The sequence below is a fragment of the Chelmon rostratus genome, chromosome 8 (genome assembly GCF_017976325.1).
Source record: "Chelmon rostratus isolate fCheRos1 chromosome 8, fCheRos1.pri, whole genome shotgun sequence".
Classification (NCBI taxonomy): Eukaryota; Metazoa; Chordata; class Actinopteri; order Chaetodontiformes; family Chaetodontidae; genus Chelmon; species Chelmon rostratus.
In genome coordinates this window covers 23698216-23713643 of record NC_055665.1, presented here as the reverse complement: position 1 = coordinate 23713643, position 15428 = coordinate 23698216, and the positions used below count along the sequence as shown (strand labels likewise).

General features: G+C 44.4%; 2 protein-coding genes across 7 annotated transcripts in view; both read right to left on the bottom strand.

Annotated features, from left to right (window-relative positions):
• bckdhb (branched chain keto acid dehydrogenase E1 subunit beta) overlaps positions 1–226 on the bottom strand; it is a 54312-nt gene extending 54086 nt beyond the window's left edge. Inside the window, exon 1 of the mRNA XM_041943104.1 lies at positions 17–226. Coding sequence (XP_041799038.1) covers positions 17–212 — 196 coding nt within the window. The 5' untranslated portion in view covers positions 213–226. The remainder of the gene's footprint in view (positions 1–16) is intronic.
• A 2630-nt stretch (positions 227–2856) lies between these two features.
• Positions 2857–15428, bottom strand: part of spire1b (spire-type actin nucleation factor 1b) — a 35881-nt gene continuing 23309 nt past the window's right edge. For 4 of the 6 annotated variants that reach the window (XM_041941854.1, XM_041941855.1, XM_041941858.1 and 1 more), the window contains 8 exons: positions 11568–11731; positions 11377–11470; positions 11040–11182; positions 8288–8425; positions 7983–8053; positions 7836–7863; positions 7182–7477; positions 2857–5155 (listed from right to left, as the gene is read on the bottom strand). In XM_041941854.1, the coding sequence (XP_041797788.1) occupies positions 4900–5155; positions 7182–7477; positions 7836–7863; positions 7983–8053; positions 8288–8425; positions 11040–11182; positions 11377–11470; positions 11568–11731 (1190 nt within the window). In that variant the 3' untranslated portion in view covers positions 2857–4899. Of the gene's footprint in view, positions 5156–7181; positions 7478–7835; positions 7864–7982; positions 8054–8287; positions 8426–11039; positions 11183–11376; positions 11471–11567; positions 11732–12676; positions 12728–15428 lie in introns of all 6 variants that reach the window. The other 2 variants (XM_041941853.1, XM_041941857.1) reach the window with 1 other exon arrangement.

Sequence of the window (15428 nt, the reverse complement as noted above, 5' to 3'; positions counted from 1 at the left end):
CTAGCCAGCCACTCACCATATTGAGTGGGGACAGGGTCAGGCTGGAAGGTAAAGTGCGCCGCATGTCTCCGTTGTGTTTTTGTACGGGAGCCGGAGCTCGGGGACAGGTTCAGCAGAGTGGCCCCAGCACAGCTCTGAGCCCCGGTGCCAATACCGGAGATAGAAAGTTTCGAGGTTGCACCTCGGATGAAAAACCGTGCGGCAGCCGCCATGACTGTTGTGATGGCTGAACAGGAAGGGCAAGAAGATTCAAAGTGTAAAGATCGTCTATTAAAGACGATACGTTACTCAATAGAGAGAAAGTGCTCTGTCTGACGGTGTCAGCTGGTATCACGCCCGACTTCTGGGCTACATTTTGGCATTATTGGACGTCTTTAGTGAGTTTTTTTTTAAATCTGACACATGATATTGGGGGTTTTTCAGTAACTTATCCTAAGATAAATTGACTACTGTTCTGGCTAATGATATTTCAGCACCAGGTCCAGATAAAACAATTATTTAATTTGGTATCAATAATAATGTCTCTTGGTTGCGGACAATATATTTGCTAATACGTCTTTGCGATAGCTATTACGGGAGATACCCATTTAGCTTAGAATATGTCGAGAAACCCCCATTAAACGTACAAATGGGCCGTCGAAAAGGAGAAACAGAGGCGAGTTAAGGGAGGGAAAGGAGCAGGGGCTCTGTGTGGTACCCGGGATTAGTGTCAGAGTGAGCACTCCTGTTACTTCCGCTCCATGAGCAGATGAAGGCTGTGATTGGTCAAAGAGGAGGGCGGTGTGCGTGGTACAGATTTTGGATGCAGTCGGTGTGTACAGTAGTTGACAGGCAGCAGTTTGAGTCTGGGGTCTAGGTGGAGAAGTCTGCATCAAGTCCTGCTACACATGGTGGTTTTAAGGTCTGTACGTGGCCACTCAAAGAAATTTCTGGTGATGTGCAGGGTTTATAGCAAATCTTCCAGTTTGCATCAACATCCTACATGTCTTCTGATAAACAGAAGTCCAAAGGCCATATGAGGTTTTCTAAAGATGTTAACATAGTGACATAGTGACATGAGTTTCAAGTTAGCTCCATCTCTGATAACACAAGTGTAAATACTCCCTAACTGCTGCTGGTGTTTCCTTACATCATAAAGCGTACAAATTCAGTTTGTACACATTGTGATAAAAGGAAGCTGGTAACATTTGTGCATGCTGGATTAACTCATCATTCAGGAAGCATATTTTTTTTTATTTAAGTTACATTTGGTGTGTGGAAGACTTTCACCTTGCTGTGTGAATTAAGAGCTTCCGCCAGCTTTAATAGTAAAGTCACAGTTGTACCACAATGAATGTATCATAGATTGATCTGGAAGTCTTTAGGTGGAGTACGCCCAGAAGTTTTGAATGTTTCATTTTCCAGGTTTACGTAAATTCCAAACACAAAACATCAGATGAAAAAGCCAAAATGTAAGACTTAAAAACAAGCTAAGACCATCCTTTTTGTTTTGTCTGTTTATTTGATTTGTTTGAACGTAACAAATTATCATTGTGGAAATCTTCAACTTTGCCAGCAGCACTGCCCCGAATGTTATGCAAACTTATCCCCAGCATCTTTAAACGCAAGGAGTTTCTACTGGTACCTCAGGTCCCCTGACAGCTGCTCGATCTCACCTGAGACACATATCACCAAGATGAACTGGATAAATTCACCCAGAGACAGTGCTGTTTGATGTGACTTCACAACTTAAACTTTCAAAAGACGAGAAAAACCAACACAGACAGGACACTACACCTACAACTTCAACTTCATTAATGCACAGCATGGTTCTGCCTATGAAGCAGGGTTAGAAATAACCTCTCTTAACCTCCCACTGTAAGTTTCTCAGCATAGGATACTGTGTCCAAGCTCGAGGTGAGTGCACCTGAGCAATGCTTTGAAATAGTTTTTGACATGCATTTTTACTGTAAGCACTATCATGTAATCTGAAAGTTACAGACAGTGCAGAAACAGTAACTTTACCAAATATGAGCAGCATTTTTTTCCTTACCCAGCCTTCCCCTGCGGACCTGGAGGAGGCTGAATCTGAGGCTTCAGCTTACGAGCCGACACCTACAACAGTATTAAAGAAGAAACCACAAATACAGTGTAAGACATAAGGAAATAAATAAGCCAAAAAGTAGAAGGACGAACAGCCAGAACATGCGGACCAACAAAGACGAAGCTGTTTCTCCAGTTGAACTGGCCTAACCTAACCCTAACCCTCACTATGAGGAACATCTCGCTCAACTTCTACAGGCTGCCACCTCAGTTTGGTTCTTTTCTCTCTGCCCACTGGGGTTCAACAGGCTGCTTTGCTGTGTCCAGCCTGAGTGTGTCGACTGATCACTTTATGGAAGTGCAAGATGCTTTCAAGGACGCTTAGTGAAGATGAAATAGGGAAGCATTAGTAGAGCGTGGGCAGCTCCACTTATTATGGCAGGACGGACTGAGGGAGACTGGCAAACCTTGTCCGACTCTCTTCCTCTGATGTAAATGGCCCTGCACAGGGCAAAAACTGCCTTCATCAGCCCCAACACAAATGCTTCCAGAGGGTAGGAGCTCTGCAAAGGGTGGAGAGTGGTGGGAGAAGGGCGAAAGAGGAGGAGGAGGAGGGGGGTCCAGAGAGGAGATGAAGGTATCATCCCAACCTGAATGAGAGAAGGAGTGTGTGGGGGAGAGTAAGAGAGGGGTTCCTGCTGCTTGAAGAAGTCACAGCAGGAGATAATGTGAGCAGACGATGTGAGAGAAAAAGGAGAGGGAAGAAATCCAGGAAGACAAATGTCACACAAATAAAAACACAAGACAAAGAAGATACAGAGGCTTTGATCGGGTATTGCATTACAGTTTATTGTTGTAGTCATCATTTGTTGCACTCTCTGCAGGGAGTTACAGCTTGAAGGTAATATAGACTGAAGGTACAAGCTACACCGTAGTACATGCATGATGCTGTCACACTGTGAGGCTTCTTGTGTGGACTTCCCACTCCCTCCCTGAACACACTGTACTGGGATAGTTTCCCTCAGAGACACAGATCTACAGCAGTCTCACCGTCCAGATACCATCGAGGCAACAGAGCTCATCTACAAACAAACCATTAGAAACACAGTATGTACACTTACAGCAGATGACTGTTCAACATATGAGTGTGATCAGAAAAGGCAACTCTTAAGGCAGAGACATCTTAAGGAGGAAGATGAGGAATGTGATGAAGAATCAAATAAGACAGGCCACAAATCAGGTGCATCTTCCTGCCAATGAGACTCTGAATGATGGAGGGAAATGTGTCATATTAAGACTTACAGAATGGCAGCTGGGCTTCATAAAGTGTATATCTGTACAAAAACATGAACAGGAGATGTTTTATTGTGACTTCAATATAAATACAAGTCAAGAACTTAATGTAAAGAAATGCTGAGGAGTTCATACACTATATTTATACATTACTACATTTAAAGGTATTTCAAAATGTAAAAATATGCAGATATTTCCTGTAAATTATCAAAAGGCAAGTCTGAAAATTCCCACACATGATGCTGCAGGTAATTATGTTTCTACACCTGCTTCTGTGCACATCTGACTGATCCAAGTCAAAAATGGTTGCAAATGAACACACAGTGTGAAGAAATGTGCTGAAAGGCCAAAAAAAGAGTTTTTTTAAGAATGTTTTCTCTTCCCTGTGCTGTGCTCACTGGTTTGAAGTTGCCATCATGGGAGATGTAGGCTCTCTTTGAGCTTGACCTATATCGGACACAAAATATCTGCACCTTCAATGAGACTGTTCTTTTTCTGTCTCTCACATGTCCCCTCACTTTATGAAGTGCAGGACTAAAATCCAGCACAGTGCATCAAATCTGATCAAAACATACAGACACAGTCCTGATGATGCAGACTGTCTGAGTGTCAAACTCTCCATGCTGATTTAGTCTTGATTATTTCATGTTATAGAGAGATTTGAAAGCGCGTTTTAAGAAGCAGGCTCGGCCCAATTTGTTACAGCGTTTTGTTCCAAAAACGCTGCAGGCGTACATCAGGGGAAATGACTTTTCTTGGGTGACATACAGATTAGAATGAAGTTATTATTTGGCACTAAATCTGCAAAAAAGCAGATGATGTTTCCTAAATGTGATGCAAAACAGACATGAGAACACAAAGACTTTTCCTCTGCTCCCTCAAGAAAAACAGAAGCACACTTTCAAGTAGTTAGTTACTTAGTGAAGATGAAAGTGGAGGAGAGTCCCATTGAGCATCGTGAGCGAAATAAAACTTATTAAACAAACAAATTAAAACCAGAGGGCGGCGTGTCATCGAACAATCATTATTGTACACACGTGTAAAAAACTAAATTAAAACCAATACAAAATGTACAGTTTGATATTCAATTTTCTTGAGTGTCACTCTCAGTTTACAACACGATCTCTCCACAGGCCTCGTGTCTTCTGCAGTGCCGGCGCCTGAGGAAGTCAAACACACATCAGTCCTTCTTGTGCTTATTGATCTGAGGGTAGGTTGGGTCGGACCACGCTGCCGTGCCATCAGAGGGGAGGGAAGTCGTTCCACCTTGAGGCATCGCCATTTGCCATAACAACACTTCTTGTATCTTTACTCAAACACTGTGGCCAGAGATTAAAGGATCATCTATGATATGGTAAAAAAAAAAGACTGGCAGATCTACAATATGCTGTCGTCTGAAGGAGCTGTACACAATGATCAGCACACAGCAACAAAAACACACTGTCCACCACTGAGGTTCATGTCAGCCACTCTGACAGCTTGAACTGTCTGAAGTACACACACACAGTCAGATCATATCCAGTGTTGAGTCTTAATAATTGTGCCATTGGAGCTGGAAGCAGCCAGAGGGAGAGATAGAGAGTTTTAGATCTCTTTGATTGTTCGTTCAGAGGGCCGGTACTCCTCCCTTCCTTTAGGGGAGGACAGGTAGAAGGACTGGGTCTTGCGTTTTAGGCGAGCTCTCTTGGTGGCCAGTGACAGGCTGTGCTTGCTGGAGGCGATAATGTCAGTGATGAACTTCTTGCAGTCCACACACACCTCCATGGTGGCCCAGTCCTCCGTCAGCTCCGGGGGAAGCTCCAGTTCTTCGTGAGACTTTAAGGAGCCGTGCTTGGAAAACCTGCATGGAGCAGAAACAGGACGACGTCTTGGCATGAGCAGGATCAGAGAACACTATTGTTTATGCTGATTTTTTATTAGAGTTGTTCGACTTTAACTGAGTAACTGTCCAAACTATCCAGGGTATGTGGTCTTCACTGTAAAGCGCTGTGGTTTTCTAAGGTGCCATGTCAGTTATGTCAGTAATATTAAAGGTACAATGTGTCAGAACTGGCCACCAGTCAAAGGTCACTCCAGACATATAGGGGGCAGCACATCACCAGAGTAACCGCTGACAGCTGCTCACTCTACTCTTTGCTGTATCTGTGGCTGGAGCTGCTTGTTGCCATCAGCTAGTTATATGGAGACCTGCAGTCTCTCCTCTTTGTGCTCCTGTGTTGTCCCTTCCTTTTGTCTCTTGTCTGTCTCTCCCCTGTCTGTCTAGTGAGTGGCATCACTCCAGGGTGTGGTGGACAGGTGTGCTCAATCACACAATCGGGGCCACATGGCCACACAGTATAGAAACCCCGGAGAATCAGCCAGTATTCTTGGAGTCGTCTGCCTCCAATGTGGTCACGACATTTTGCCCTTGGTACCCTGACCTGTTCCTGTATTTTGTGCTCAGGTGTTTCCAGTCACCTGCTGTCGTCGGTGCCCTGCCTGTCTGCTCTCCCTGTGAGACCCGGGTGGAAAACCGACCACTCAAATCTTCGTCAGGATCCTGTCTGTCTGTGCTCCTCGTGGAGACCCTGGATCATCCTACTCCACCTTTGGACCTCGTCTGGACCTGCTCCGTCTGCTAACCCCGAAGACTCGGATCAGGAGCTTTTGGACTGTGAACCACTGATCTCTGTTCTTCAAGGGAACTCTTGATTTGCTTGCTGAGCATTTATTAAAACGTATAACGTAAATGTATGTACTTTTGTGTCCTGTCTCCTCTGTCAGACTCTGGTCTTCGGGTCTGTTAAAACCCCTTTAAACATAACAAGTTAGCTTGGGTAGCTGTGCAGCTACTGGCCCTGTTAGCACTAACTGCTCATAATTCTGGCCAGATCTTACTCATTGCACCTTCAATATTAACACAAGGTGAACAGAATCTTGTTTTTGGCCCTCAATGCATTGATTGTTGACAGGAAGGTTTGAGTATTATTAAGAGAAATAAAGTTAAAGTAACAGTTGACAAAATGATTTTACTGCTCATTGCATGTTTTACTTGCTCTAATCATCCTATTTTTCAGCCACTAGATGTCACTGTGACAGCACTACAGTCTACAGACACACACTGGACACCTGAGCCAGGTGAGGAGGACACATTGTTCCCAGGCAGCAGCTGCTATGATTGAAGGCCTGTTTCTACTTTCATTGGGTTTTAGTATTTTCTACATTTTGTGATTATGAGCAAAGGTGTTTTCAGCTTTTGTAGATGTTTTAGCATTTGCAGCATTTTTCGAACCACACTTCCAAAAACATTTAGTGTGTGTGCTTTCACTCTTAAACAATGTGCTTGTTTGTACCAATATCAAACAAAGTCTCTACAGGATGATTTATATCATATCAGGTCATAATTACCCTCATAAAAAATACACAAATACACTAAATATTAGTATACTGAGCAGACTAAAGTGTACTTGTATCCAGACTGTTGAATAGCGCTCTTACAGTGTGCTTCGTTGGAACAACTAACTCACACTTATTACACTTTGCAAAGTAAAGAAGCATAAAAGTCCAACTTAAGTTGGATCAAGATTACCTGACTGGGCTAAAATGGGACCATTTTAAGTATACTTCATATACAGCAAATACACAATGATTTTATTTACTTATGCTATTGTTCAATTTAAAGTACAGCTGAAATACATTTATAATTTAATGTAAGTTGTACTTTGAGTGTATATAAAATCATTAATAGATTACAAACAAATCTACATTGGGAACCTAGTGTATTTGTACATACCTCTTGAGCATTTTCACTTAAAGTGTACTTTAAACTGATGAACAGGATGGACTGAACCTATATGATGCATTCAGTGCACATTCATAGCTCTTACTTGGACATGGTCTTCTGAATGCTGTGGCGCTGTGGGCTACTGGAGGATTTCTCAGATTTAGCAGCAGCAGCTGCTGCTCCAGAGGTTTTTCCAGCTCCTTTAGATGATCCTGCTGGAGCTCCTTTCAAAGTGGGGGACGTCGTGGCCTTTCCAACTGCCGACGGACCCGGTCCTCCGGCCACCGAGAGTCCTTGTCCTACAGCGGCCATGGCACCGATCCTGTCCCTGGGGAGAGTGTTGGTCGAGCCGATGGAGTAGATGGGCAAGCTGGAATAAGGTTTGGACGGCAGCCGCATCTGTTAGATGGGAACACATGAATGGAAACAAGGAGACGCATAATGACGACTGAGAAACAAAACTGAAGACAACTGTAGGCCTACATCTGTATGAAACACAGGTGAGGAGTTCAGGTGTTTTTTGGGGGGTCACAAGGATTTCAAATCTTGGACAAACTACTATGTAAAGCTGCAAAACAGTAATGCTGCAAAGGGGAAAGTTTTCTTTGAGAGCATCAGTCATGAATATGAAGGAAATAATGTTTTCACTGATCTGAAGTCAGATACACAGTTAGTTTGGCCAAAGGTTGCCTTTAACAGTATTTGCCCTTCTTTTGAATTCAGCAGCACATTACTATCAGTCTGATATTTGACTCACCTTTTTGCAGCACTGTGAACACACAGGCCTGCAAGCAGAAAAGAGAGAAAACACAGAGGAAGTGATGAGTGAAAACAGTCACACTTCCACTTCATTTCATTTCATTTGAAATGCAAAAGTTGAAGATAATCGAGGAAGATGTTTTACTTTTTGCAAAACTGGCAGATGTAGGACCAGGTGAAAAAGGAAAACCTTTTGGTTCGACAACAGAAGCAAAGCTGCAAGAAAAAGATGAAGAAGACGTCACAAAGTAACGAATACAAACATCAAATAGTTTGACCAACTGTTTGTCATCTGTTGGAGCTCAGAAGAAACACATGTGTGCTTCTTCCCTCATGGTGAAGTCAAGAAAGCTGGAGGTCCACTCATTCATAAAGGCTGTTACAACTGGAAGTGATGGCTGGTTCGCGCAGTCACTCGCTGTTTTACACTGTCCATGTTACACAAGTTACCTTTCCCTTCTTCATCGCGTTGTAGACGTCTTTGTACTGCTGGAACTTCTCCAGCTCCGCCTTAACCAGCACCTGTCTGATGTGCATCACCTCCTCCACAGTCAGAGACAGACACTCCACAGGGAAACAGAACTCCTCCTGTAACACACACACACACACACACAGATAAATACAGACACACATGAGTGACTCTGGCTGCAGACACACAGGGCTCAGTGTTCATCATTCAGTACACAAACAGCCATCCCTCTGCATCTTTCAGAGCAGCCGTGTGGGTCCAGACTTCATTTGGCTCATAAAAATGTTCTCATTGTTCACTGAAGAAAAAGGTAGATTCAGAGCAGCTCAAGATGAGTAAACAACCAGAGTGGTGGGAAGACATGATTCCAGATAGAGGTGGTTCCAAAAGTCCTGCAGGGCTTTTGGATACTTCCTCCAAACACCTCCTTCAGCAACCACCTCCCAGCAGCTCAGTACAATGGCTGTTGGAGTTACCAAAGCAGTGGATGACCGGGTCTCCATTGCACTCTTGTCCACGCTCCGTCAGGTCACCTTCTCCCGCTCCATCAGAGACAACATGGTCCTGTCTATCCAGGAAAAACTCAGACAGGGTTATACCCGAGACGTCCTGGTGAAGAGACTCAAGTGCTTTGCAGTAGAGGTGCTCAACACCATTGCTGATGTTGCAGCAGGAGAGATCTGCGCTCTGTTTCAGCACCAGACTCACAACAAAGATAACACATCCAGCCAGCAGACATGGTGGATGGTGCAGAGGCCAGAACCAGCCCTGCTGAAGATGAGGAGACTGGTCTGGAGGAGGTCAGCCAACAAATCAGAGAACTAGTTCCTGTCTCATTACTCCTCCATCAGCTCCGCTGTCCTCCAGTGCTGGACCTCCTGCCTACTTGGCCATCCACACTGGCTTCAAGAGTAGTCTGGAAGAAGCAGAGGAAGAGCCAACATCTCTCCAAGAACCAGAATCTGCTGTGGCTTCATCTCCACCAGTCATTAAGACACCCCCTCTGATGAAACACTAACTGTCAGTCCTGCAATGAGCAATCAGCTGACCACCTGTGCTGATGCTCCTAGCAGCATTGACCTGGAGGAAACAGAGGACCCGCCAACACACAGTCCAGAGGCAAACTCTGCTGTGGTTCGAGCTCCACCACCCTTTGAGACCCCCACAGCTGAACCTCCTGCCATTACTGCTGTCCTGGAGGGTTTGACAGTCAGCCAGGTTGAACAAGCACAGCAGCCCACAACCAGACTCTGCTGTGGTGTCATCTCCTCCACCTCCTCTGACCCGTCCTGCTTCAGTCCTGAGTGGTAATTGCAAAGGATCTCATCAATTCATGTTTTAGAGATTAGTGACCATGTGGACTGAGTGGGACATTTTAGTGTGTAAAAATAAACGTCAGTGACCTCTGGTGGACAAACTGTGTAACAGCAACGACAGCCATCAAATACTATTATTCTGAACTCTTTCAGCTCACGTTGGGTTAAAAAAGCATTCATGTAGTTTGCTGGCCGCGGCATCCTGCTGATAGCCTGCTGACAGCTGACTGCTGTAGTACGAGTTAGTGCACGATAACTCCTGCTCATCTCATGACTCCTGCCAGCTTGTAACACAACCAGAGGAAAGCAGGGGAGGAAGCATTGGACAACTTCAAAATGATTTTTTCAATCTTCACAAATATGTGAAACAAGATCCTAAACAGTGTCTTCATATTTCCAGAGTCACAAATAAACCAAAATATGGAGGTGAGAATCATAAATACATCAATACTAGAGCAGATTGAAATGAACTTAGGCTGCAGCTGCCTACTTCTGTTTGAGTGTTAAAATCTGATCTAAAGCAGTGAAGGGAATGATTATTAAATCAATGATGTTGCTCACTAGCTGCTTGATCACACCTCAGATAAAAACAGTTCTCCTCAGTCTTTATTGTCAGCAGCCTGCTCTAAAGCTGAATGATCTCGAGTGAAGCAGGAAGCATTAGTAGAGCGCGGGCAGCTCCAGTTATTATGGCAGGACGGACTGAGGGAGACTGGCAAACCTTGTCCGACTCTCTTCCTCTGATGTAAATGGCCCTGCACAGGGCAAAAACTGCCTTCATCAGCCCCAACACAAATGCCTCCAGAGGGTGGGAGCTCCGCAAAGGGTGGAGAGTGGAGGGAGAAGGGCGGAGGAGGAGGAGGAGGGGGGTCCAGAGAGGAGATGAAGGTATCATCCCAACCTGAATGAGAGAAGGTGAAGGAGTGTGTGGGGGAGAGGCAGAGAGGGGTTCCTGCTGCTTGAAGAAGCCACAGCAGGAGATAATGTGAGCAGACAATGTGAGAGAAAAAGGAGAGGGAAGAAATCCAGGAAGACAAATGTCACAGAAATAAAAGGAGAAGTGAGATGACAGCGAGTGTTTCATTTCATTCCCTTCTCATTAGCTTCTCTGGGATCCTGATGCTCACCATCGTCCATTTCTTCATCTTTTTTGTCTTCTTCATGAAGTTACTGGACAGGACATGCAGTCTTAGCTGGGTTAAGACTCTGCAGGGCACACTGTCCTCAGAGAGCTCACAGTCATGTGCTCTAATACTGTCACACTAGTTGTTTGTTAATAGTTACTGCTCTCATAAACAGTGTGAAAACAATAAAACCAAAAGAAATGCTTCCTATTCTGACCCTTTTTTGTCACCTGAGTATTTTTTCATCTACGTTTCATCTAGTGGCGATGTCTGTGAAAAGATTTCTGACTCACCAGGGACTTGGAGCTCTGTTTGCTGGGCGGCTGAAACTGTCGGACGTTGGTTGGGGTTTCCTTCTCGATGGAGTGTCTCCTCTGGGGGGTCTGACGTCTCTCTGGCTGGGGTGTAGAGGAAATGGGCAGGAACATGGGTGGAGCTGGTGTTCATAGAGGAAGGAGAGGGGAGAAAAAAAGAAAATGAGGCTCATGAACAGGGCTCAAGAACTTTTAATGATGAACAGCAGCAAAAAAAAAGTCAGTCAAATCTCAGGAAAACATTGACGTCAGTGTGTGATTAATTCAAGGAGGCGACTGAGCTGTGACAGGAATGTAGAAATACTTCCTGACTCACTTTTCTTCCCCAGCACAGACTCTGGAGATGTATCATCCATCAAAGACGTAGCCACACTGGAGCTGCTGGCCGATCTGCGCCCAAAAACCTCATCCTGAATGAATGGAATACACAAGCACTTCAGTCATTTGCTCCATGCGTGCCAGATGGAATTTCTACAGATCCACACAAACACACAAACTCATACTGACGTCAGAGTCAGAGCTGTCCAGCTCGGCGAGGCTGGGGGCCTTCAGGAGCCTCTTCCTCTGAGGTGCAGACTGAGATCCGGAGGGTTCTACTCTGGGAGATTCTGATCCGTTGGTCAGAGACAGAGAGCTGGACACCCTCCTGCCCATGTATGGACTAAAGTCATCTGCACAGAGCCACGCACAGGGGAGAGTCATTCAGAAAAAAAGGAGAAGAAGCACCTAAGATGGATCCCAAAACACCTCCTCGTGTGATTCCTTGCATCCTGTGTTGTTCTTTTAATCTAGTTTGACCGTTCTGCCCCTGAAAAAGGGGAAACGTTTTCAAATCGCAGTTTTTTTTTTTAATGAGAGGTGAGGTGAAAAGATGCAATGAATCTTCCCAGAGGACTGAGGTTTGAGATCCATCCAAAGCTTGAAGAGGTCAGGAAGGGTGAGTTAAGTGGGTCTGAGGGGAGGCAGAGGAGCAGGCTGATGTTACACACAGAGCATGGATGCCTCTTTCATGAAATAATCCACCTCTGAACTCCTAAAATGCCTCCATGATATATCTATGGCGGAGCTGAGACCTTGAAAGCAAACGCCGCAATTGACTAATAAGGTCAATCTGCACTGAGAGAGGAGTATTTATGTGCCATTATAACCAATCACCTACTAAGCTGCCTGACTCTGGCTGTGGTTTCTAGGGGTGAACAAAAAATGGCTAAAAAGAAGGTTTAGAAGAAGGGAGGGAGTGTGAGAAGGGGAAACAGAGGAGTGCTGCACAGGACAGTTAAAGAGCTGCAGCTGATCGGATCTATGGGAGCCCTGGAGCCGCTCTCTTTTCTCTTGTTTGTGGGAAAAGCATCCACAAGAGCTCATCTGACAGGATCTGCTGCAGGACTAGAACTAACTATCGTTCTGCAGCCTCAGAGAGAGAGACTGAGAGACTACATCGCCAACACAAACAAACATTATCGGCCACACACACTCTGAATGGATCGTGGCCAGGCTTCAGTCTTTTGAACATTCAAACAGAGGAGATATTAGTTTACAGCCAGGGAGGCAGACAAACAAGGCCATAAGGTTAAGGGTGAAAAAGGCCTTCCAAACCACAGCAGCTCATACTTTACCTAGTCCAATACGGAACAAATCCTGTGGCATACTGCGAGTTTTGCCAAAACCTAAAAGGGGACACCTCCTTCATTAGGATAGCTACAAGAATATTCCACCATTTGTTGTCTGTGTGGTTAGATTCCAATAACATGTCAGGATTAATGCAGTCATTGCATTATTGTGTGGTTGAATGTCAATTAATATCTTAGGTGGATCACCTCCTTCCCTCATTTTCGCTACATGTTCATGCTTTTCAGGCGCAGCTTTCAATCCAAGGTGTGTGCATAAGGATAGAAACAGCTTTAAAGTTTCATTTTTCAGCTGTGGGGGTATAAACGTTATGTGTTGTGTGTGCAGCCACACAGCTTTATTAAAATTCTACTTGTCCAGTTGCTGCACATCATTTTGGTCTCAGGATACTGTTGATGGGGAAATTCTCTGTTTTGGAGTTGTCCTGTATGACTGCTGAACATTAAACTGTCCTTGTCCTTGGAAAATGTCCTTATTTGCATTGTTGTGGAAAATTAGATGAGTAGATCACCACCACTCTCATGTCTCTGTGCTGTATGAAGCTAGAGCTAGGTGGCAATTAGCTTAGCTTAGCATATAGCAAGACTGTAGGCATAGAGAAGCAGCTAGCCTGGCTCTGTCCAATGTTAAAAAATGGGCCGATCAGCACCTCAGACTCACTAATTAACTAATTAACGCAACACGTCATGGTTTTATGGGGAGTTAAGAGTTTTCTTGTTAAACAGCAAACACCTCTAGTCTCGAGTCTCAAACACCTCGAGTCTGCAGGAAGTCACTGCACCCAGCCAGGACATACTTGCAACATGTGACTCCCAGTAAAACTACAACTTAATGTTGTTTCAGTTTGGGTTGTGTAAGTTTGGAAAGAGCCACGCTCACTGTTTCGCCCTGCTTCCAGTCTTTATGCTAAGCTAAGCTAACCACCCGGCTCTAGCTTCAGATTAAGTGCAAATACATAAGAGTGGTATCAATCCACTCATCCAACTCTGGAGCTTTTCCAGAAATTCTTGATGCATTATACACACACTATCTCCATTTAGTCAGTTATGGGGAATGAAAAAAAACCACCACCAAGCAAAATACAATGAACCCACAAGTGCATGATACATCACCGAGAGTTATGTCACAACAGTGTTTATATCTTGTGAAATGGATTTTTCCTTGAAGCAGCATTTTCTTGTTCCAAATTAAAACCTTAATCATGTTCATTAGAGTGTTAGTGGGTATGTACCATTTCCCCCTGAAATACAGAGCAAAGTGAGAATCAAACTGTTCACTGCATATGACAATGATCCATTAAAGAGGGCAGTTCATACACACACAGGTCATCAGACAGCATGAATGAAATAAGCGTGAGGTGATGAAGCTGTGTGGTGTGATGAGAGACAGTAGCTTCAGTGGGAGGGAAGTGGAGCACAGAATTAATCAGAGTCACCCGCCTCAGCAGTATTTCCTCATCACCTCAATCAAAATGTCTCATTTAGGTCATATGCATTTCATGCTGAGCACACAGCACTACTGAGAAACATATCTCACTTTACTGAGTGTCCAGTGCTGTGCAGAGCATGAGGCTGCACACTGATCCATCTGCACCCTGATTCTGTTCTGCAAAGTCACCGAGCCAAGTGAAAGACTCTTTAGTATGAGGTCAATGATTCTTGAAGACACGCACCTCCACTTCTCTCCTTGATGAGACAGCTGGCTGCACACTCTTACAGTAAGATTCACGTGACAGCAGTGTGTCTGGCAGACGATGTACTCAACAAAGGTGAGACCTTTCCCCAGTGTTTAGAGATCAGCAGCGACAGCAGCAGAACACGATTCGATCATTCAGTGAGATTTCACATCAAATGATGTCCTCCACAGAAAGATCTGAAGTGCACTGAGGCAACAACGTTATTTCCCAAATCTTCCTTCATAATTCCACACAAGCAGAAGCTCAGTTGTACCCAAATTGTTTTCAGAATGCCTCTCTGATTAGATTGCTGTCTTAAAAGCATTACAATTTTGGCACTTACACTTTAAAACAAGGGATACGTCCCACAAACCATACCACTACAGCCGGTTTGTGAAGGTAGAAACACAAGCTGCTTTTAACAAAGAGGAACAATGATGCAACAGGTTCCTTTCTAAGGCTTTCCAGACTCCAAGTCATTTGATGAAGTTGTTCCAAAGTGTTTCTGTCCAACGTGCGAAAGTATTTTAGGACAGATAATACATCTGCTGTGGTGGGGCTGTGGCTGCACACGTGAATCCAAACGAAACACAGTGATCCTTGAATCGTTGAAAGTTTTGGCTTCGCCCTTTGTTTGTTCTTTTCCAGAAGTTTCAGTCGAGTCAGTGCTGCTCAGACTGGCAGAAGCCAAACCTGCCTGTGCTCTCATCTTCATGCTAAACACAAATGTGTGTCTTGATGTTTTCTTTTAGCTGAGCTACTCTGCAGTCTTTTCAGCACCACATGCGTACGAGCGCGCCTAGTAGAGAATCACTTATAAACATCACCCAAACACCACCCTATCTTATTAGGTGGTCTTTTAAAATTCTCTTTTGCTACTGTTCACTGTTTTTATATTTCAGTTTTTCCAACATGGACGACTAAATGCTAAAAGTAGTCAAATTTGAAGACACCCAACATGTCTAAGTTGCTAAAACCTCTAAATTCCCCAGAAACAATATGAAAGACATTACGTCAGTGCTGAGGTGCAGCTACTACAGCTCTGCATCTGTAACTGTGATTGA